Below are 25367 nucleotides of genomic sequence, written 5' to 3'. Positions count from 1 at the left end.
TTTTATCTTTTTTTCATCTTGCATATATTGTTAAAAAAAGTTATTACTTACACCGTGAATTTTGATTGATTTGAAAAATTGTCATTTCTTACAGTTAACTCATAGATTTAATTTCTATCATCTGGATTAATCCCTTGTTTTGGTATTGATCAGATTAATGTGGACTTCTTTGGAGATAACTTATTTACATTAATTTGTTTGGGTTCCTGAAATGTCACAGTTTGTGTCATAACCATCTCCTGTTCTTATTAAAGGTTTCTATAACTGAATCTGACCTACTGACATAATTTATAAGGTTGTTACTTAGTTAAAAAGCCAGGGTAATGAAGGAGAATGTTATTATTGACACGAATCGGCTTTATTCTTTATTCGCATATTGTTTTTCACCAGACATTACGCACAACTGAGCACATTACCTTTTACTTAAATCTAATATTATAGATTGTTTGCATGGAATTGTTACAAATAATTCCAAGGTGTGAATATACATTAATCCCGATTAAGAGAATTTAATACGTAAACAGTTTTATGAAAATGTTCTTTTGAACAATGGCAGAGGTATAAGTTACTTAGTGTGGTTAAGTTAACCTCCTTATTCATTCATTAGATTTGAATTATAACTTTTATTTATTGCTAAACAAAACTGATCAAAATATAAATGTGTATTGTTCTGTTATACATTTATAGGTTATTGTTAAACAGCTTATTGGCTTACCTTAATATATATCTGAAGTTTGTAAATTCTGTTAAAATTTAAGGTCAAAATGTTCATTTGCTTATATTTTGTTAGAATTCAGGTCAACTTTATAGAACTGGGTATATTAAAAATTGCAAAAAGATTCTTCAAATATCTTTTTAAAGTACTCTTTTCTCATCAATTCGCATATACTGTCCAATACCCATACAAAAGTAAATGCATGAACACTAAATAATAAAAAAGAAAGAAAAGGAATGAATGAAATATTAAAAATAAAGATGCCCATTTTTCCCTTTTGCCTGACTTATCATATTGTTATGTGAGCCTGTGTTGTCATTTTGCATATTAACGTCTTGGTTAAAAAATTTAAGATATGTGAAGTAATAACTGTACAAGACTTATTATCAACATTTAAGTAATGAATTATGCAATGATTTACAAAAAAAATTGTTTTGCATTATCTTTTTTTCCAAAGTTTGTTATGTTTTTGTTTTCATACTAAAAATGCAATCAGTTAATATTGCTTACACAAATTGTGACCTTGGTGATATCTTGATTTCTGTTTCTTAGTTTCAATGAAGTATCTTGGAGAGGGATGAAAACAGAAATTAAGTCTTAAAAGTGATAACAATAATATAACTGGCTTCAATTTTTCCTACAGATGAATTGAGCCTTGATATTGAACAAATATCAGATTGCTTTTTTTTGTGATGCAGACTCTATATGCTGCTAATATTCTAGCCTTTATTCACTATGCAGCATTTAATAACTGATTTTGAAAACTATACCTAATTTTCACTTGTCTTTTTCAAATATGTAAATTATGGTTAACTTATTTTAGAATTTCAGACAGTCAAGATAGGAAAGAACTTTTTGAACAAAAGTTGCGAAACAGTCCTTAATATTTTGATAAATTTTACAGGGAAAAAAATGGTATGTAAAAAATGGTTTTTTAACTAGAAGATACTAAGATAAGGATAGACTACACTTCATTTATCAAGTATACATAATACAGGGATAACTAGCCTGTCTTTGTTCATTATTAAGAGATGATCAATATTTTTATTTAGTATTATTTATTTTATATTCAGAGCAATGGCATAATGGATAAAACTGAACATCAAGGGGCAATCAACTTAACATCGGTTCGTGAAAGTACAGAAAGTTTGCAAAATGGTGAAATTCTGAGAAATGGTGACATGACAGAAGAATCTCAGGTACTAGATCTATTTTTACTATTCTTTTCCTTCATCCTGAATTAACACTAAATGTTCACCTAACAGTTATTTCCTTCTGTGGATTATCATGACTTTAATTCTCGAGAGTTGATGAGTAGCAGTTTTTACACTATTTTTTAAAATAATATCATTCCAGCAAACCTGTATTTCTTCTTCCAAAGTGTAGTAAGTGACTTACTCTCATAACTGCTATAAGATTTAAGTTTTTTTAATTATCGATTCATTGCACAAATTATTAAAAAGTGGAGTTTTGTATGTCACACTGAAATAAAGATGTAGATAAATATTATAATTTCAGAGCACATGTCTCTTGACTTCATTTGTGATTTAATTAATTTTTTTTCTCACTTGAACATGGGTATAAAATTTAAGAATTTAAGAATAGTCAACAGTCTATGTTTTTTTATTGAAAATCCAGGAAACTGGGCATCAATCTCCCCATGATCTTCCAGTGGCAGCAAAAAGAAAGGTGAAGTCAAACAGTACCATAGAAACAGGTATGGGTATGGGTGGATTACTGGGACAACAGATGGCAATGGCTGCTCAGCATGGTCTGACAGCACAACAGCTTCAGCAATTCTTACAGCAACAAACAACTCCGGCTATTAACCCAACTCAACTTCAACAGTTGATGCAACATCAGTCAATGGTTATGCAACATCAGGTCAGTTTTATTTATGATTCTATTTTACAGAAATGAGATAGATCTATAAAATGTAAGAGAAGTCACTGTTGAAGTCAACAGTCAGTGTTCTCTAAGCTTTATTTGAATCCATGTTAAGGGCTGTTTCTATTTGAAGTAAGTTCCCAATTTGCCTTCAGAAGTAGCATTTATCTGTGTCATTTTGGTCTTTTGTGGATAGTTGTCTCATTGGCAATCATACCACATCTTCTGTTTTATATTTACTTTCATAAAACAATAAATATTTTCCCAAAATGGTACTGATGCTAGCATTGAGCTAGTGTTGAAGTTTATCTATATAATATTAAGTTGGATTTAGAATATCATCTGCATATATCTGAACTTTAAGATTTGTTTGTCCTTTCCTCAATATAACAACTGCATGTTTATCCTTGGTCATTGGCTCTTATAATACATGTAATATAAGTGTAAATTATTAAATTTCAAAAATAGCTGATAATTCTGCTATTTACCTAGAGCCCATTAGATGAAAAAAAAGGATTTCAAAAGCTCAACCCTTTAATAATATTTTTTTAAAGTGATGAAAGTTAAATTTAAAATGGTGTCATCTCGATCATTATGAGTTGGCAACTTCAAAGCAAATTGTTCCATAAAAAAAGTAACATCTTATGATTAGTCGTGAAGATTTTGTATGATATATTGTATAAAATATTATAATTATTGTGCTAAGATACAACTGTTAGATTAACCCTTGCTTGTTTGTTTCTCGTAAATTTGACATGTACACAATTTTGAATATCCTTATATAAAATTATACATGATGTGCATAAAGATATCTGCTGACTATTATATTATTTGTTAAATTACACCTTCTTTGGCACATTTACCGCTAGGTGTACATCAAAGATGTTGTTTATTGCCTTTGTTGTTAACAATATAATGACTACCTGCACATCAACATTGTTTTTGTCTTTCAATTGGGTCATAAAAATCATCTCACCTGTCTTTAGAAAAAATATTTGTTGCAAAAAAAGCAATAGGTAAATGGCCTTACTTGTTGACAGGTGTGAAGAATAAGGGAGATCACTCCGTTGATTGATAGCCAAAAGCCTGTCTGATACCCTTAGGCTATTGACAATGAGAAAGTACTGACATAATTATGAGTTTTTTGTGAACTTGTTTCATTCATTAGATCAAGATAGTAACCATCAAATGGTCTGGAGAATTTCATGACCGGGTTACACAATTATGTCTGTGGTGAAAAAAGATGTATTGTCTCTTTGACATAGAAATTGTTATTTATGCGTAATTCAAGGAGAAATGAATTACTTTTTTTATAGCAATGACTAAAACACGACAAATACCTGTTTGTTTAAAAAAGTTATTGAAAGTCAGTTATTTCTAAAATTTTGAATTTTCAACAGACTGTTGTATTTTTATCTAAACAATATATTTGGCATTATTCCCCTTTGTCTTTCCATCCTTAAACTGTACAACATTTAGTATGCTGTTTCTTATGACTAGTTTATGTCTTGATAATTTAAAGGTTATAAATCATGAAGCATACATGCAGCTATTTTGTTTTGATATAGGCTTTCAAATTTTGTCTGAACAGCATGTGGCAGAATTAGTGCCTCACTTACATAAGGAACATAAATAACAATAAGTCGCATAAGCTCTCCAAAAATTGGAAAATTTGTTTAAGTTTGGCAAAGTCCCTTAAATTAATTGTTTTTTTCTGAGTAAAGTGGTATAAGTTAAAGTTTGAACTATAAATAGTGCATGGAATTTTTATAAAGTGTTAATATTTAACACTGGATACCATTACATTAGCCATCTGAATTAGTTTTTATGTCCCATATATGGGCATTATGTTTTCTGGTCTGTGCATCCTTTCATTCCTTCACTTGTTTGTTCATTCCTTGGTCTGTCCATCTGTTTGTTCATTCCTCCATCTGTCACACTTCAGGTTAAAGTTTTTTAAGTTGATGTAGTTTTTGATAAAGCTGAAAATTACTACACATGTTGCCTATTATATGATCTTTCTAATTTTAATGCCAAATTAGAGTGTTAACCCCAATTACACCCAAATGAACATAGAAAATGATAGCGTGATTGGGGCATCCATGTACTGTGGACACATTCTTATTTTTACATGTGTAAAGTTTATTCATTTCCTAAGCATAAGTTCCCAAAATTGGTTTCCATTATTTAACTTTAGTTTGCCTCAGCCAAATGTTATAAAACTTTGAATTTTGGTGTTGCTTAGATCTTTCCCGAGTTAACTGGCTTTATAAATGGAATATTGTTCAAAGATATTTGTTTCTGTTCTGACTTAACTTTGGCTCAATCAAATGTAATGAAACTTGTACACAATGTGTAATACTGCAAAACTCAGATGAGGTATGAATTAAAGAAGTGTCACTTTTAAAACAGTTCTTTATGTCCCTTTATAATGTTCTATGCAAGCGTGGGCATTTCTTTACTTTTTAAACTTTTCCCCTTTCATTAATGTTTACATATCAAATCTTTTTATTTTACGAATAAAATGCTTCATTGCTATTCTCTAACTGCAACTCTTATGCTAGAATTTTCATTTTCAATTAAAATAAAATATAACTGATTAAAATTAAATATAACTAATATAATGAAATAATATTCCATAAAATACTTGGTTTTTTAAACCGATAAACAAAATTGTATGGCTCCAATAGAAAAAGAAAAAAAACAAAATTCACTTTTAATGTCAGCATGTTTTTTGAAATTTTATGTCTAGTTACAGAAAAAAATTCTTTAGATTAAAGTGTAAGCGTGATGTTGATTTGTTTGAAAAAATATCCTTACATAAATTACATAAAAATAATGTAATAAAAGCAACAAAACATTTGAGAGGAACATCTTACTTCAAATGATGAATTACTTTTGTAATTTTCAACCAATAGGTTATAACCTCGTTGCTGATATTAATATAACAATTATCAAAATTGTCAAAAAGAAACATGAATTTCACATGTATTATGATCATGCCTCAGTGGTAGCTGTTGAAAATGTTGTAATGTTGAGGGACACAATATAACAGCCCTTGATCTTCTTCAGGATAATAGTGTTAGTACATAAAGCCTAGGGAAAAAGACACTTCCGATGTCACATAAACATCTATTTGTTGTTTTGATGACCGTGTTGAATATGTATTTTGTTTCACCTTCCTTGAGGACATATTTGGTAGATTTCATTAACCGTTATCATGTCTTACATCTTAGAGTGTTATGCATGTATTGTAATAAATACTTTTATGAAATCAGTGATTGTAACCTGCATTATATCATTTTTTTTTTAACTCCCACGCCATCAATTACACTAAAGATGACCTAAAAATAAAGCTGGAATTTTCCTTGAAGACAATCTAGCTATGGAAAGTAATATTGACAACAAGTTCTATATTTCTATTGCAAAGCTTCAGATATTACAACAAAACAGTTATAAGATGTGGGTGTCAATTATAAAAAAATAATTGTGAGATAATGTTTGTTGAGACCATTTTCAAGTGCACCTTATTTGAATTTTAAAATCACAAAATAGTTATCCAAAATGTTGACTCATATTTCTTTAGGGGTGAATTTTAAAATTGACATTAATATTGATAGCGTTGAAATCATTTGAAAGGTCTTATTTTTTAAAACATATTTAAAAAGTTGTTAATCTTAAAAATAAATATTTGTCAATAATTTGTTCTATTGATTTTGAGATAGATTTATTTTGGTGTCCATAGGTGTATAAATTAATAATCATGTCTGAATCTGTCTTAAGAAATACTAAAATAACCCAGACATAGAAAAGAGCTTTCTCATGCAATGCTTCTTTGTTTATCAAGGTGTCCTTATGAATATGCAGCCTTCGAAATAAAGCATATTTACTAAATTTTTTTTTTTTTAAACAACATATTTTTTAAAGCCACAAAGTGTACACGAATCTATTATGTAACTTTTGAAAAATTAATAATGTTAGAAGAAAAAGGTATTTATTTTATTAAAACGTTTCAATTCTTTAATTGTCCAAAAGTAAAATTGTACCTTGAGTGTTTTACTTTCAATGTTAAATTACGTAAATATAATTTGTTGTTGACACTCTTCATGATCATGTTTGTTTTTGGTTATTTTAGCAACAGCAAAAACTCCAAGAACAAGTTCTTCAAGAACTTAATGAACAGTTACAAATGAACATGTTACAACAGTCAAAGCTCATGCAGCAACCAGACAAGGTGAAAAACAGCAAATCACAACAACAGTTGACTCAGTTGGCAGTACAACAACAACAGCTTGTACAACAGATACAACAAATACAGTTACAACAAAGACAGTTCTTGTTAGCATGTCTAGCCCAGCCTTTTGTTGGTGTAAGCCAAGGTTAGAACCATATATTTATTTTATGGGCATTAGAGCACACATATGAATATGGTGTTATTATGTTGTTGCCCTTTCAATGAAGAGTATTTTTGAGATCAATTTACTATACTTCATAAGTATGCTAGAAAAATATGGTCACACTGAGGAACAGGAATTCTTGATGCAATGTGCAATAACCCACTTATAATTAAGCACCAAATATTTCTCTTCTCTGAGAAATTTAACTGATGTACATATTCTGGTTAATTTCTTGAATAATTTTTGTTCCTTAGATAAATTTTTGTAACTTCCACCATTAATGTTCATTGATACTTTTAAAGAGATAGCTGACTCTATGTTATAAGATGTAACATTATGGATTAACTTTTTTTTAAGTAACATATTTCTCAAACAGTCAAGTACTTTAAGTCTGTCCATTACATAACCAAAAACTGTTTTTAAAGAACAGACTTTTAAGGTGTAAAGAGTAATATTAGGGTAGTGTACTCGATTCCTGAATCTTAAGGGACAGTGATTTGACTGATCTAGAAGAGGATGTTCTGGGGGATGAAAACCTCCTTTCCTCCTTTTAGAATTTAGATGAAAAATAAATATGAGAGGAAAATGTAAAGCAAATAAATTTGAAAAAAGATGAATTCATAAATTTTAAATATGTAAAGCCATATCATGTTTTTGTAAAGTTCAGTTTTAACTATCTGCCCTTAATAAGACCTGTATGGCTTATTTTATAAGATTATTTTATTTTATTTCTCATATTGGCTTAATCAACTATCAGAGGATCTAACATTTTGCATGTATCTGTCATGTGGTTATTTTTGTAAAAGTTCTTTAGCTGACATTAAAGAGGAGTTTATTTGCAAAGTAAGACAAGATACAATGGCATCTTTTATTTTATTGTGTTGTTGGGATACTGTCTCATTCACATTTCACCACTTATCCTGTAAGTCAGGAAAACAAGATTACTTATTCATAGAAAGGGGAATAACTCGTTTTTAGTTTGAATCAATTAAGATTTCATGTATTTACAGGGAATATAAGAAAGAGCTAATTAATAAATAAGTTATATATATGACAAATATTTTAGCTTCAATTATTGAATTGGTTGTGACATAACTTTGCAGTCAGGGTTGTGAAAAAAATATTCCAAAAGAAATATACAGATTTAATCACAATATAATCATGACAGAAAGTTAAAAAAAACATCATCAGTATATTTTATATATAATTACACCTTATGTAAGAATCCTGGGTTTTGATTGGTTGATAGCCAGTGTATTTTTCACCAATTAACTGTTATCAAATGAATATTGTTCTTTTTTTAACGCCGCCGGGGTATATGCAAAAAGGATTTATATGCCTTTAAAAGGATTTATATGCCTTTTTTACCCTATCTGACGTGGTATTTGCCAAAAAATACTCGATCATCAATGCGTTGTGTTAACATTCGGTGTAATTAAACAGATATAGCATATTCTTGAGGGGTATTTGTGAAAAATACCAGTCTTGATAATGAATTTCCCTCTTCTTATGGCTAGTGAAATTTAACATTCTCTCGACTGGTATTGTTCGCAAATACCCCTCCTTAACATGATATATCTGTTGATAAGACAATGGTATTTACCAGTATAAGGGTATTAGGCTTCAATATTTTGAAAGAAACGGGTATTTTAAAATTGTTGATTGTTGATTGATGACAGAAGAAAAAGAGTAAACAAAATTGTGATCCAATGTGGATGAAAAGCTCCCATTCTTTTAACAAAAACAAACAACTGTGTTTCTTTTAAACTGTGGACCTATTGATTATGTGCTGACTCTGTTATTTGTTTAAGAAGAAAAATTAAATGATGTTGAATTAAGCTTTTCGTTCTAATTTATCATAAATTGGTGGAAAAAATAAACAAATATTGACAGTGTTTCTTTATGCATTAATAACATTATTCTTAATTTGCGTGGGTTTGAAAAATAAATGGGAAAATATTACATGTTTGGCTGTTCTTGACTGTTCTTAAGATTGCATTTAGAACTTTGTAATAAGATAAAGCGGTATATTAAATTAATTTTATGAAAACAAATGAAAAATTTTCTAATAGAAACAATTCCAAGTGGTACTTGTTTCTAAGATTTTAAATGATATTACATTTAGAAAAAAATAAGTATGGATACATATAGGAAGTGTGACTTCTAAGTCTGTAAAAGTCAATGCTGTCTTGTTGGTTTTTTTTTTAAAATATAACACTAGTTAAATTTTAATCTTGCTATGGAATTTTCATTCGAATTTTTGAACATGATTTTTGGTTACATCAGCTAAAACTAAAGTCAATATATTCTAAAGGTGTTTTACAGTTATCAAAAGAATTAACCAAAGGTCCTTGTAAAATTTGAACTCAGATACTGTTTTATGGTCAGAAAATTTTCTTTTGAAGAATTTTTGTTTTTGTACTGTAATAATGTAATCAACTGCTGTACCATTTTGAACATATGTTGTATAAACCTGAATGACACTTTATGTAAATAAATACATGTAGAAATACAATTGAAACACATGTTTTTATTTGTAGTTAATATAAACTAGAGTTATTTGACATATTTTTTAAGGTGTAAATTGCTGTTTAACTCAATTATGTCCAATGGATTTTGCAGGTGATCATTTAATAAGTCTGAGATAAATTTTATTTATTTCTTCAGCTGTTTAGAGATAAAAAGATCTATTTTTAATCTAGTTTGTTTACAACAACCCTGGGGTGGCCATGATGTTTGTTTACTTAGTTTATTAAATTCCCAGGGATTGTTTACACGTTTATGTACACAACCAAAGTTTTCATATACAAAGGCCATTAATTTCTAACAAAACAGTTTCCTGTTTAGAGCAAGTAAATAATGCAGGAAAGAAAAGTAAACACATTTTAAAACAATTTTTCTTCTTTTGTGTGTTCAAAATGTCTGCCTTTTTCAAAGATTTTATACCAGTGATGCATCCTTATAACAGTTTTTTATCAGGTTAGTTAGTTCAATTTTCTTTAAGTTGACTAAATCTTGCTTCTGGGGTAAAGGTCCTCTTTAGTTGAGGTTAAACCATTTGTTATAAAATCAGTGGCTGATCCAGGGATGGAGGTGGATGTTCTAGGGGTTTCCAACCCCCCTTTTTAGCTCACCTCACCTGGCCCTTCAGGCCAAGTGAGCTTTTCTCATCACTTTGCGTCCGTCGTCATTAACTTTTACAAAAATCTTCTCCTCTGAAACTACTCGGCCAAATTAAACCAAACTTGGCCACAATCATCATTAGGGTATTAAGTTTTCAAAATGTGTCCAGTGACCTGGCCAACAAACCAAGAAGGCTGTCATGGCTAAAAAAAAGAACATAGGGGTAAAATGTAGATTTTGAATTATATCTCTGAAACCAATTCATTTAGAGCAAATCTAACATGAATAAAATTGTTCATCAGGTCAAAATCTATCTGTCCTGTAATTTTCAGATGAATCAGACAAACCTGTTGTTGGGTTGCTGCCCCTGATTTGGTAATTTTAAGAAAATTTGTCATCTTTTGGTTATTATTATGTGAATATTATTATAGATAGAGATAAACTGTAAACAGCAATAATGTACAGCAAAGTACAGCAAAGTAAGACCTACAAATAAGTCAACATGATCAAAATGGTCAATTGACCCCTTAAGGAGTTATTGCCCTTCATAGTTAATATTTAACAATTTTCATAAATTTTGTAAATTTTTGCCAAATATTTTCCACTGTAACTACTGGGCCAAGTTCATTATAAATAAAGATAATCATAAGCAGCAAGAATGTTCAGTAAAATAAGATCTACAAACTCATCACCATCACCAAAACGCAATTTTGTCATGAATCCATCTGTGTCCTTTGTTTAATATGCACAAAGACCAAGGTGAGCGACACAGGCTCTAAAGAGCCTCTAGTTCAGTAATATATTTTCAATTTGAAGAAAGATGATTATTGAGTCAATGAGTCAAAGACTATTTTTTAATTAAAAGGCAATATGCAGATTTGTTTTTTTGATAAGCCCTTTAATTGTTCCTGTTTGATTTTTGAAAAGTGTATCAACAAAAAATATCAGTAACACAGTTTTTTTGAAAACTGAATTGAATTTCTAAAAAAACAACATATAAACAGCTGATGGTGAAGTCAGACAAACAGGAAATTGTCTATTAGTAATTTGTTAGGATTTGCACATGACTTAATTCAGAACAGATCTTCATATTAATGGTTTAACATAGCTAGTTAGTGTTTATTATGTTCTGGTCTGTTTACATATCAAGTGGCTTTGTTTTTTGTTGATTTGCAGATTTTTTATATGGATTATAGTATCTGTTGTGAATTATCTTTAAAGCTTTCGCATCTTTTGTTTCACTCAACTTCACTCATTAGCTACTTTGATTGTGGAATAAGAAAACATACAGGTTGGATAACATGAACATCGTATTAAATGACATCTTGTAAATAACATGGACAGCAATAATTATTTTGTATAGCTCCTCCTCCCCCCCCCCCCCCCCCCCCCCCCCCCCCTCTTTTCTTTTTTCCTAATTATTCAATTTGAACAGATTGGTGTGTATGATTATGATTTACTTTTTAAGTCTTTAAGAAAAAAGTTATAAATATATTTTATCTATATCTTGGAACATGATTCCAGCTCAAAGGAATGAACTCTTTAAGAATGTTGAATTTTGGTTTCAAGATAATATAGATTGATACCTTCACCAAAAAAAGCGCTTGAAAATGCTCTTTAGATAGAAAGAGTCTCCAATTTACTTTTTGGCTAGTAGGTAAGAGGTCAATGATTCAGTCCCTTAAATAATGCAAATTTTGATAGAGGTTTTGTTTCCAGCCAATATATTTTTTTATCCATCAATCTGATTTGGAACAATCTTTTGTATATTTCAGCTTGGAAGTGAATATGACCTCTAATAGATTTAAGGTAACTGGGTCTAAGGTCAAGAAACCAGCAGTAAATGGTAGCCTTTAATTGGTCAAATGTTTTGACACTTGTCTCGGTTGAAGATGGCACAAATTGATCTGTAGATGCCCTGTTGGTTTATTTTGTTTTAGGTTTTGCGATTGTCGTTTCAGTATATCACATTACTATACTAAACATTTCATTTGATGTCAGATTTAACTGATATAATATTGTTCCATTGCAGGGATGATGTCTCCTGTAGAGATTCAACAATTATGGAAAGAAGTGGCAGCACAGTCTGGTTTACAAGATGAGTCCAAAGCTCATTTTAATGGTCTCAACTCCACACGATCTCAAACCCCTACTTCTCAGGCACTGCCCACATGGACCAATGGTGTAGCTAACCACCTGTCTCAACACAATATCTCAGGTGAAATTCAAAATTATATGTGCTTATCTTTATGGTTAATGAAAACAATATGAAAAGTTATTTTGTTGTATAAAATAAAAAAATCATAAGATTAACAAAAAAGCACAGGTCATTACAATTTCTAGACATCCATTGGAAATGCGTTTGTTTTATTGAATTTAGAGATATCTCTGTATGAAAAAAAATAATCAGAAAAACTTACAATATATATGATCCAAACTGTATGAGTTTTTGGACCGTACGCGTACGGCCCGGACCGTATACGTATACTCGTACGGTCCGACCATACGCGTACGGTCTGACCATACGTGTATGGTCCAGTACGAGCTGACCATACATGGTATTGGATCCTATGGGCTAAATTTAAACAAACATTTATCACAACATTTATTTTTATTTTTATAAATTGTTATTATTATAATTAGATGGATAAAATGAACAAAGGAACAATTGAAATTAAATATTTGTTTATTTGTACATGTATATCTGAATCCTATTTTGGTACTCTCGCCCAAGGTGAAACTTGCTACCACAAGTGATGTAAAAAAAAATACATTTACATGTTTCATGGCAGTTCCTTTATGTTAGTTTGCATTTGCAGTTTTTGTAAAGTTTCTAATATTCTAAACAATTGTCCTCCCACATTATGTTTACTTCCGATATCGGCAATTTCAATGTATCAATTAATGTATTACTGATCGACATGCTAAAAACAAGATATTAACAGATTTAAATAGCATGAATTTTTTAAATACATGTAGTTAAAAAATAAAGTTTTTATTTCAATTACAATTGAACTTTTCCATATCAATTTGAGAGTTAAGTTATGTTGATCTGTTACATGCCTTTGTAAGTTTTAAACTTAAGCAACTTCTTAATGATATTAATCAGACCGTACGCGTACGGTCCGACCGTATGAGTATTTTGAAAAAGTACGCATACGGTCCAGACCGTACGTGTATGGTCCAAATACTCATACGGTCTGGAACATATGCATTGATGTGTCTCATTAGAAAAATGCTCGTCATTTAAGCTTACCAGCTGTAATCACGAATTCATTTGATTTGAAAATACACTATCATCTTCTACATATATTTATTTGCAGTTTTCTTTCTATAAGATGAAAAAATGAAACTTTAATATTTTGTATTTTAGGTCAACCAAGTCGACCTCCACCAGAAGAGGAAGATGATGAACCAAAATTTACCACATTATACAGACAGGGACTGTGTAAATGGCCAGGGTGTGATATTCAGTGTGAAAACTACAAAGTATTTTTCAGGTTAATATCCAAGTCAAAGTCCAAGCTATTATATACATTTATCACACAAACATAATTTATACTTAAAATAGATGTTGTTATCCTAAAAAAAATTTTAGTTAAAAAAATTGGTAGGCTGTCCATCTGCTTCCAATGTACTTAAAATTATGGTTTGACCTAGATTTTGTGGTTCACTGAACTTGGAAATGTGATAGTTGGAATTTCCTATTCATACATATTCTTGGTTTATAAAGTTTTAATATAAAGGATGAAGTGAGCTGTGTATATGTTTACTCCAGTGAAATTGCATGTATTAAAATCATTTATATGGGAAATTCTTGTTTATTTAATAGCTTTGAAGTTGTTCTTATAAAATATACTTATCTCTCTAAGTATAAGGATACTACTTGTTATTTGACTATTAACCCATGGATATTTTCAAAGCATCACTTATGTAGTAGTACATGTGTATAACAGTATTAACACTTGTTTTAAACACAAGTGTTGTAGACTGATATTTCTATTGGTAAACATTATTTATAAAAGATTCAACCCATCATAATTGTACTATCTAATTGATCCAACTAGAAAATTCCTATTCAGATGCCCTTTTGGTGGATTGTCTTAATTCTTTGCTCTTGTCTATCCTTAATGTTAACCTCAGTATATTGAAACACGATAACAGGATTAGCCCCACTTTTCTAAGATATACAAGGTTTAGATATATTTAGATATCACCACACTTGATGATGTAAGCCACTAGAAGTGAAAATTGTTATTCATTTTGATTCAGTGATTATCTGATTGTCACTTGAAGAATTGATGTTGATGACATTTGTAGCCTTTTTTTTAAATATATATTCACAGCTATCTAAATAAGGAGGCTTAAAACTGTCTTGGTTAATAATGTTATTCCTTTTTATGTATTGTGTCATCCAAGTTGTTTATGTGTTGTTAGGTTGCTGTCTCATTGTCATTACTCCCTTATCTCTATTTTTTGTACAAATGAAATACCTATTTTTACAGACATATCAATGAGGAACACCATCTTGATGATAGAAGTACAGCTCAAGCAAGAGTTCAGATGCAAGTTGTTAGTCAACTAGAAATACAGGTATGTACACCTTCTGGTTGTAAGTCATATTCAATACATGTATGTACATCTTCTGGTTGTAAGTCATATTCAATACATGTATGTACATCTTCTGGTTGTAAGTCATATTCAATACATGTATGTACATCTTCTTGTTGTAAGTCATATTCAATACATGTATGTACATCTTCTGGTTGTTATTCATATTCAATACATGTATTTACATCTTCTGGTTGTAAGTCATATTCAATACATGTATGTACATCTTCTGGTTGTAAGTCATATTCAATACATGTATGTACACCTTCTGGTTGTAAGTCATATTCAATACATGTATGTACATCTTCTGGTTGTAAGTCATATTCAATACATGTATGTACATCTTCTGGTTGTTATTCATATTCAATACATGTATTTACATCTTCTGGTTGTAAGTCATATTCAATACATGTATGTACATCTTCTGGTTGTTATTCATATTCAATACAGGTATGTACATCTTCTGCCAGGTTGTTATTCATATTCAGTACAGGTATATACATCTTCTGGTTGTTATTCATATTCAATACATGTATGTACATCTACTGGTTGGTTGTTTTTATACGACCGCAAAATTTGAAAAAATTTTCGTCGTATATTGCTATCACGTTGGCGTCGTCGTCGTCGTCCGAATACTTTTAGTTTTCGCACTCTTACTTTAGTAAAAGTGAATAGAAATCTATGAAATTTTAACACAAGGTTTATGACCACAAAAGGAAGGTTGGTATTGATTTTGGGAGTTTTGGTCCCAACATTTTAGGAATAAGGGGCCAAAAAGGGCCCAAATAAGCATTTTCTTGGTTTTCGCACTATAACTTTAGTTTATGTTAATAGAAATCTATGAAATTTTGACACAAGGTTTATGACCACAAAAGAAAGGTTGGGATTGATTTCGGGAGTTTTGGTTTCAACAGTTTAGGAATTAGGGGCCAAAAAAGGGCCCAAATAAGCATTATTCTTGGTTTTCGCACAATAACTTTAGTTTAAGTTAATAGAAATCTATGAAATTTAAACACAATGTTTATGACCACAAAAGGATGGTTGGTATTGATTTTAGGAGTTTATGTCCCAACAGTTTAGGAATTAGGGGCCAAAAAGGGGTCCAAATAAGCATTTTTCTTGGTTTTCGCACCATAACGTTAGTATAAGTAAATAGAAATCTATGAAATTTAAACACAAGGTTTATGACCATAAAAGGAAGGTTGGTATTGATTTTGGGAGTTTTGGTCTTAACAGTTTAGGAATAAGGGGCCCAAAGGGTCCAAAATTAAACTTTGTTTGATTTCATCAAAATTGAATAATTGGGGTTCTTTGACATGCCAAATCTAACTGTGTATGTAGATTCTTAACTTTTGGTCCCGTTTTCTTATTGGTCTACATTAAGGTCCAAAGGGTCCAAAATTAAACTTAGTTTGATTTTGACAAAAAATGAATTGGTTGGGTTCTTTGATATGCTGAATCTAAAAATGTACTTAGATTCTTGATTATTGGCCCAGTTTTCAAGTTGGTCCAAATCGGGGTCCAAAATTAAACTTTGTTTGATTTCATCAAAAATTGAATTAATGGGGTTCTTTGATATGCCAAATCTAACTGTGTATGTAGATTCTTCATTTTTGGTCCTGTTTTCAAATTGGTCTACATTTAAAGTCCAAAGGGTCCAAAATTAAACTTAGTTTGATTTTAACAAAAATTGAAATCTTGGGGTTCTTTGATATGCTGAATCCAAACATGTACTTATGGGCCCAGTTTTCAAGTTGGTCCAAATCAGGATCTAAAATTATTATATTAAGTATTGTGCAATAGCAAGTCTTTTCAATTGCAAAGTTTTGCACAATGGCAAGAAATATCTAATTGCACAATATTGTGAAATAGCAAATTTTATTTTTAATTAGAGTTATCTTTCTTTGTCCAGAATAGTAAGCAAGAAATATCTAATTGCAAAATATTGTGCAATAGCAAGATTTTGTTTTAATTGGAGTTATCTTTCTTTGTCCAGAATCAACATAAATCTTTGTTATATACAATATACAATGTATGTTCACTTTTTGCTTCCAACTGATAAATTAAAATAATCTTTACCATTCAGTGATAACAAGCAGTTTTTTTACATCTTAATATTTTATGATGTATTTAAATGAGTAGTTATTGTTGCAAACTCCATTAGAAATTTTAATTGAGATTAGTTTTGGAATAAGGGAAAGGGGGATGTGATTAAAAAAATTGGGTTCAATTTTTCTCATTTGAAATTTCATAAATAAAAAGAAAATTTCTTCAAACATTTTTTTGAGAGGATTAATATTCAACAGCATAGTGAATTGCTCTAAGAGAAAACAAAAATTTTAAGTTCATTAGAACGCATTCATTCTGTGTCGGAAACCTATGCTGTGTCAACTTTTTAATCACAATCCAAATTTAGAGCTGAATCCAGCTTGAATGTTGTGTCCATACTTGCCCCAACCGTTCAGGGTTCAACCTCTGCGGTCGTATAAAGCTACGCCCTGCAGAGCATCTGGTTCATATTCAATACAGGTATAGACATTTTCTGGTTGTTATTCATATTCAATACATGTATGTTCATCTACTGATTGGTTTTGATATTCAATAAAGGTATGTACATTTTCTGGTTGTTAATCATATTCAATACATGTATGTACATCTTCTGGTTGTTTTTCATATTCAATACAGGTACGTACATTTTCTGGTTGTTGTTTTATATTCAATACAGGTATGTACATGATCTGGTTGTTTTTCATATGCAATGCAGGTAAGTTTTTCAGTAGTGGGTGTAATTGTTTTGACCCATTTATCAGTCATGATGGATGCTTACTGAAATTCTGAATTTCAGGTTACAAATATGTTTGGATATCAGATCACATATAATGAGAGGAAGATTTCTATTTTAACATTATATCACAATGTCAAAGGTCAAGATCATAGTAACTGTAAATTAATCAAATATACAGGAAAGTTGTTGATGGAAGCAAAATCAGATACAACTTAGGCCACGGTTTTTTAATTTGTTGGTTTACGGATTTTCTCCATGAAAAAGTCGGGTCGGTCGGTCGGAAAAAAAAGAAAAAAAAAAGATCTTTCAAGGCAGAAAACTGATATGCAAAATAAATATATATTTCACCTTTCTAATAAATGTTTGTCATACTATTTTTTCATCGTTCTTAAATTTTAGTTTGATAATTACTATTGCTGTAAACATCGCATGACATTGTCTAATAATTTCCCGTATAAAAAAGGGGGGGGGGTACACTGACAAAGACGAAATTAAATCGTCAATTCACAAACAAGAAAAACAGATTCACGTCAGTTATTTGACTTAGCTTTTAATCAAAACTTGGTGAAAAATAATAAGCACGAAAACGGATAAAGAAAAAAAAAGTAAAAACGTCGTACGAAAATAAGTTTCAACACACGTGTCAGAAACGTAATAGACTCGTCCATTGGAAAAACGAGAATATCAGGTTAAATAATCTGTTGTCATGCATTCCCGTTTTTTATCCAAATGGACGATATTTTTTTTTTATCTATGAAACAAGAAAATATCAAATGATTTGTTAAAATTCAGTATTTTAACTTGATGTCTTGAACTTCCACCTGTCCACATTTGGACAAGTCTATTTATATGAGAACATGCATCTTACGGACTGGTGACAAATAAAGGAAACGAACTTATTGTGTAATTGGTTTTAAACACAGGTTTCGTTCCGCAAAATTATTTGCGCAAACAACATTTCAAGGTCATTAATAATTGATTTGTCTATTTTTAGAAACGTAAACTGAAAGTTTCATTTTTCACAACAGAAAGTGTCATCACTTCTGTTAGTGATTAATGCATTTTATTTCATAAAAAAAGGATATTTTAATTATTTTTCAGGGATAATGCATTTCTTAGGGTCAGCGAGAATAAAAAAAAGCCTGAAAATTCGATTTTATTTTTATTTTGGAAATCGACAAAATCGGGTCGGCGGATCCGTAAACCAACAAATTAAAAAATCCTGGCCTTATGGGATTGCAAGATTGCTTTAAAAAGTGGTCATAAAATGAGATGATGACTTTATTGACTTTAGGTTCAACACATCAGGGTTAAGGCCGTAGCATCCTAAAATAAATATTTTAAGGGCATATGATACAGTTTTGATCCCGTATTTACATTTTGAAAAAAATTCCATATAGACAATTTTTTACCTGATTAAATCAAATATGTAATAAAAAATATACCTTCATGTGCTACTTTTTGAGTAAAATGAGGTTGAAATTTTGTATATTTGCTCAAAATTCGGATTTGTGGTCGTATTTTTTCTTTCGAAAGAAAGACATAACTTTTTTGTTTTAAAAGATAAACTCAAATTGTTTTTTGTTAAATAATTTGTAATTTCTGTATTTTCTGTATTTAAAAATTTATACATTTCATATTCAGAAATATCTCATATTTATCATATATTCATGAATGTAGAAAAAAACATCATTTTTTGCTGTATATTTATCAAATTTAAAAAAATTGCACTATTTGCATTTCATGAAAATTGGCACACATAATCTTCTTGCATAATCAAACCAAATGGTATTTTAAAAAAGAAGGGTCCATGAACTCGTTTTGAAGTTTAATAAGTTTGAATGATAAAAATCAGTCGAAAACTGAATCTTTTCCTGATAAGTCATAGTTTGACGTAGCGAGAAAAACAATTTACTTTAGCAATGTCATTACCTCCCCTGTAACTGTATCGAAAGCCCTTAAAAAATACAGAAAGCAGTTGCGGAATGTTTTATTAAATCTTTTAAAATGGATTACAACATTACTTTATTCTAAATGCATCTCAAATAAAAAAAGAATTAGTGGTATCAGCTTTTTGATATTACCTTGGAACATGTAGAAAATAATCTATACTTACAAATTAACAGTAATAAAAAGAATTTTATAGATGGAATGAATTGAAAGATATCTTCTGATACCCAGTATAAGTATAACTAGAAAAGCCTTCAACTTTTCAGAATAGTTTTTCAGTCGTGTAGACCTATCTTATAAGCTAAATTAATAATTATCATTAAAAAAATAATAGAGCTCAAGGTTAAGGAAGATTGTTTACTTATTGCCAAACATAGGGTTCAGCATCAAAATCACAGACTTCATTAATTTCTAGCTCTGTTTATCATGACCACTTGCTTTTATTTTTTGTTTGTTAAAATATTTTGATGCATAATTCATATGTAAAATGAGCAAAAAAGAAGGGAAAAGCCATTTATCTTTAAAGTTCAGTAACAATAGTTATAGCATATCAAATGATAAAAGCTTGATATATGATGAAGTAAGCATATTACAGATACCATTGAAAATTACTTTATATAGAGTCCTTTACATTAAAAAAAAAAGGAAATTGGATACATTGTTTTGACATTGTAATAACAAATCATGAAATCATCATATACATCTGATATAAGAGGTATTAATATTCTATAAAAGCAAAAGTCAATTCTTTGTACTATCAGATGAAACTAGATTAGTTCCATATTATCTTTGTAAACTATAAAACAGTTTTTTCATCTCAGATTTCCTTATTGTCACCTAATTGTTGATATGCATATCAATTTTGAAAAGTTAATTTATCCAGGTACAGTAAGGTAGAATAAGTCAGATAAGAAAGTTAAACCACAGAAACCTCTGAACTTTACACATAAATGTTCATGAAAATGATCAATTCTGTTCTTTAGGAAAAAATCAGATGTTAGTTATACATCAATTAGGCAAAAACTCTTCAACAAAAAATAAAGTAAAGACATCTAGAGATGAACTGTTCAACAAAAGAATGTTTTTATACATTATGACAAGCTCTAAATCATCATGTAGTAAGCAATACAGGATGGATTGTTTCACCATTTTTGCAAACATATTCTAATATGTTTTTGTAAGGTACAAAAAATCCTATTGTAATTATCACTTGCTCTGAAAATTGTCAAATCAATATGTTTTAGCTGCCCAATTCGTAATTGAAGTGATGATTACTTGATGAAATTAGGATGCTTTGTTTTGGAATTCATTTTTAGCACTTATTATAGACAACCTTGCGTGGGTGCAACTTCTTGTTTGTTTTATTCTAGCATTTTGAAATACTGTCTATGATGAACAGAATAGAGTTGACCAAATGTAATAAAATTTATACAAGGTTTTTCACTGAGTAGTACATGACTTTTGTAGTGTAACAGAATGCCCCAAATTGTATTTAGGTCATTGTATCTTATTTAGCCTGCTGAATCAGTTACTTTATTTCAAGTATTTCCTCTAATTAAAGAAAGGAAATTTGTTTACAATTGTAGCTCCATCCTGATATTTCTTTATTGTTCTCATTTGAATTAAGAGGATGTTGTTAGCATGCAATTGTTTCTTTCCACTTCTACTTGTAAATATTATTCTGTACCATTGACATACATTGCACGGTGAAAACTGTAGAAATACTGGCCAGAAACTTGAGAATTTCTTCGTTTCATATTTGAAGTACTGGTACAGTAAGTAAAATGGATTATCTATCCAATCAAGAATGAAATAAAGTATGCTATTAATAGATTTAAGTGATATTTTTTTTGTCAAAGTATATTTGCGTAGGATTGTAGTTAGATAGTTATTGTCACTTTTGGTACTGAATTAAATTTGTTAGCTTATTCTAAAGGGTATAAAGATGTGTACGTGATCTTTGGTTAATAATTTATCTTAACTATAACTAGGTTTAAATTTAATTTGTCTTGCTTAAAACCAGAGAGCCCAAGGTCAGTGTGAGAAATGTTTAAAGAAAGAAATATTAAGGGTTCTAAGAAATGAATAAGAAAAAAGTTCTTACATGATTGAAATGAAGTGGGGTTTTGTCTCTGATTTCAATTGAAAGGTTGGATTGGTCTGTTTGAATAGGGTTTTACTTAAACTGCTGATCTGTGTTTATTTATTTTCTTTCAAATTTTCTTGTCTTTAAGTAAGTAAGTTCTGTCATGTAGGCTTCATGTATTTCTATATAGAAAAAAAAGTAAATGCAACTAGTATATTTACAACTTCGAAAAAAGGTTAAAGATGAGCCAGTATTTACTGTCATTAATTTTCCTTATTTATTGTGATTTATGCAATGGAAAATATTTAATAGCTTCAACATACAGTAGTTACATGTTATACCTACAGGCAGGTGATAATTACATGAATGTATTGGCTTTATACAAATGTAATAGTGTCACAAGGTGTTAAGAACATGATTGGGGAAAAAATATTGGATTTAGGTCAGTATGTTGACTTGATTGCGTAGGACGGTGCACTTATATAGACAGAAATAAACAGGGATGAAGTATTGATTTTTATGAAATATCTGTGTTATGAAGATGACAGAAATCTGTTGCAATAGGAATCGTTGTGAGTGGGAAGAAAACACAAGTCTAAGTAGGATCAAGTTGATAAATAAATGTTGCTTGTTGTTTGATGCTATAAAAAATCTTTATTGTATAGTTTTTCTTTAGGATCTACATATTTGGCTCAAATAAAGGGCTGATTCCAACTTTATTTCATTTTGTTGTGCAAAGGTATCTTGAACTTTAATATTAAGAATAAATTTTAAGGTAAAAAAACAAGTAAGATATTATAATCCAGAAATTGCCATTGTTCTTCACATCAAAATTTGTTCAAAAGTCCTCTTACTCTGAAATATACATAAGAAACATTTATGTATTTTTCCTTTTCTGATATTATCTTTAATAAGCATGGAATATTTGCTATTGTTAGTTAGTTAACCACTTCTTATACTGTAGATTCATTATTATTCACTGTATATCAAATTTTGTGGGTTTCATAGATATGTACCATGAATTCAAATGTTCAACGAATAACACATTTTCTATAGACTTTGTATTAAGAGTTTGGCAAAACCACGAAATCAAATATCCACCAATATGAAAGTTTTTAGCAATCCACAAAAATTGATACCCATGAGAAATAAATGAATCCACATTAACTAAATTTTAATTTTGCAGATACTTGTTTTTAAGGTATTATGGGAGTCTAAACCAAAACACCATCCATCTATCCCATGAAATTTTATTTCATTTCATTCAGAATTCATTCACTCTTTTCATCCATAAATTGTGAAATTAAACATTGGGAAAAATTCAAATACTTTGTCATGAATAAGAAAATATGTATTTGATATTAAGTAGATAGAATAAAAAAAAAATACAACCATATTGAAATTAGCAGGGCCTAATAAGCAATGGGACCCACAAATATGCTGTTGGGTATTAAATGAGGAAATCTTGATTTTGAACCAAAACTGAAGTTGACTTGACATTTTGTGGTTGTAGAAGCTTCAGAAATTTGAGTATCAATTTATGACATTTTTTAGCTCACCTGACCTGAAAGGTCAAGTGAGCTTTTCTCATCACTTGGCGTCCGTCATCCGTCGTCCTGCGTCCGTCGTCCGTCGTCCGTAAACTTTTACAAAAATCTTCTCCTCTGAAACTACTGGGCCAAATTTTACCAAACTTGGCCACAATCATCCTTGGGGTATCTAGTTTAAAAAATGTGTCCGGTGACCTGGCCATCCAACCAAGATGGCTGCCATGGCTAAAAATAGAACACAGGGGTAAAATGTATATTTTGGCTTATATCTTTGAAACCAAAACATTTAGAGCAAATCTGACATGGGGTAAAATTGTTAATCAGGTCAAGATCTATCTGCCCTAGAATTTTCAGATGAATCGGACAACCCGTTGTTAGGTTGCTGCCCCTGAATTGGTTATTTTAAGGAAATTTTGCAGTTTTTGGTTATTATCTTGAATACTATTATAGATAGAGATAAACTGTAAACAGCAATAATGTTCAGCAAAGTAAAACCTACAAATAAGTCAACATGACCAAATTTGTCAGTCAACCCCTTAAGGAGTTATTGCCCTTTATAGTCAATTTTTAACAAATTTTCGTCAGTTTTTGTAACTTGTACAAAAATCTTCTTCTCTGAAACTACATGGCCAAATTAAACCAAACTTGGCGCTAATTATCATTGTGGTATATAGTTTGAAAAATGTGTCCGATGACACCGCCTACCAAACAAAATGGCCGACATGGCTAAAATTAGAACATAGTGGTAAAATGCAGTTTTTGATTTATATCTTTAAAACTAAGACATTTAGGGCAAATCTTTCAAGATTTAAATGTCCATCAGAATAAGATCTATCCCCTCGCAAATTTTCAGATGAATCTGACAACTCGTTATTGGGTTGCTGCCCTAAAATTGGTAATTTTAAGGAAATTTTGCAGTTTTTGGTTATTATCTTGAATACTATTATAGATAGAGATAAACTGTAAAAAGCAATTTTGTTCAGCAAAGTAGGATCTACAAATAAGTCAACATGATAAAAATTGTAAGAGTACCCCTTAAGGAGTTATTGCCCTTTATAGTCAATTTTGAACAAATTTTCGTCATTTTTGTAACTTATACAAAAATCTTCTTTTCTAAAACTATGGGCCATATTAAACTAAACGTGGCCACGATCATCACTATGGTATCTATTTAAAAAAAGTGTCTAATGACCCACCTACCAACCAAGATGACCGACATCAGTAAATACAGTAACAGGTGAGCGACACAGGCTCTTGAGAGCCTCTAGTTTTATGATGAAAGCTATAATAGTGATTTCTATTTCCAGTTAACAAGAGAAAAAGAACTTTTACAAGAAATGATGAGACATCTTCATATGAAACCTAACGATAAAAATAGCTCTGTGGCTGAAGTTCAGAAGCCGGTATAGTATTTCTTACTTATTTTGTTTTAAATAAATTTTTTAAAATTTTAATTGATTTTTATTTAAATAGAAAATTGGTGACTCAATATATATCTTCAGCAGGCTAACCACATGATCAAACTTATTGCCTATAAGTTTAGGTTTCTAATGGGGAAAATATTCAATCACAGAAAAACTTTGACTTACATTTATGCAAACAACCTTCAAACAAATTGAGTAACCTTATTTTTATGGTGCATTAAATTACAATTTGCCTTCCATATCTTAGTAGGTTTGAAATACATGTAGTATCTGTTATTTTACAGAGGGCTCCAGTAATTATCAGCACAGCAGCAACAGAAATGCCTACATCCCCACAATCAACATCGACACTTTCAAGCTTATCAGTGCCAAGCCCTCCAAAGATGACATCAGTGATAACAAGCCCAACAAAGATCTTACCTAGCTTACACATGTCTGCATCAGCACCACCTACTCCAGTGTCATTGGTATCCCACCCAATCTCATTGCCGATCGTCATCCCTCCACAGATGGGACATACATCGATATCAAAACCGCCCACTCCTCAGTCCCATTCCATGTCACAGCCTTCTACTCCTACCAGTATTGGTCCAATGAGACGACGAGTGTCAGATAAATGTAATTTACCAATATCAGCAGGTAATTCATTACTTTAAAAGTTAAGTCTTTCAAGTTTAATTATTTCAGCATTAATTCACTCTGAATCCTTTACAGTTCCTTGAAATAAGAGTATTCAAAAAATGATTGTGCATTTATTATTGTCAAATTTTCATACCAATGAATAAAGAATTTTCTGTAATTATACCCCCGCTTTAAAAAAGGGGGGGTATACTGTCTGT

The 25367-nt window shown here is 30.3% G+C and overlaps 1 protein-coding gene across 3 annotated transcripts in view; it reads left to right on the top strand.

Moving 5' to 3' along the window:
• Positions 1 to 25367, top strand: part of LOC134725706 (forkhead box protein P1-like) — a 66042-nt gene that overhangs the window by 29885 nt on the left and 10790 nt on the right. For all 3 annotated transcript variants that reach the window (XM_063589753.1, XM_063589745.1, XM_063589737.1), the window contains 8 exons: positions 1789 to 1914; positions 2354 to 2599; positions 6738 to 6981; positions 12155 to 12340; positions 13496 to 13622; positions 14628 to 14715; positions 24412 to 24507; positions 24813 to 25167. In XM_063589753.1, the coding sequence (XP_063445823.1) occupies positions 1801 to 1914; positions 2354 to 2599; positions 6738 to 6981; positions 12155 to 12340; positions 13496 to 13622; positions 14628 to 14715; positions 24412 to 24507; positions 24813 to 25167 (1456 nt within the window). In that variant the 5' untranslated portion in view covers positions 1789 to 1800. The remainder of the gene's footprint in view (positions 1 to 1788; positions 1915 to 2353; positions 2600 to 6737; positions 6982 to 12154; positions 12341 to 13495; positions 13623 to 14627; positions 14716 to 24411; positions 24508 to 24812; positions 25168 to 25367) is intronic.

This window comes from Mytilus trossulus, chromosome 1, assembly GCF_036588685.1.
Source record: "Mytilus trossulus isolate FHL-02 chromosome 1, PNRI_Mtr1.1.1.hap1, whole genome shotgun sequence".
Classification (NCBI taxonomy): Eukaryota; Metazoa; Mollusca; class Bivalvia; order Mytilida; family Mytilidae; genus Mytilus; species Mytilus trossulus.
This window is presented reverse-complemented; position numbering and strand designations above follow the sequence as displayed.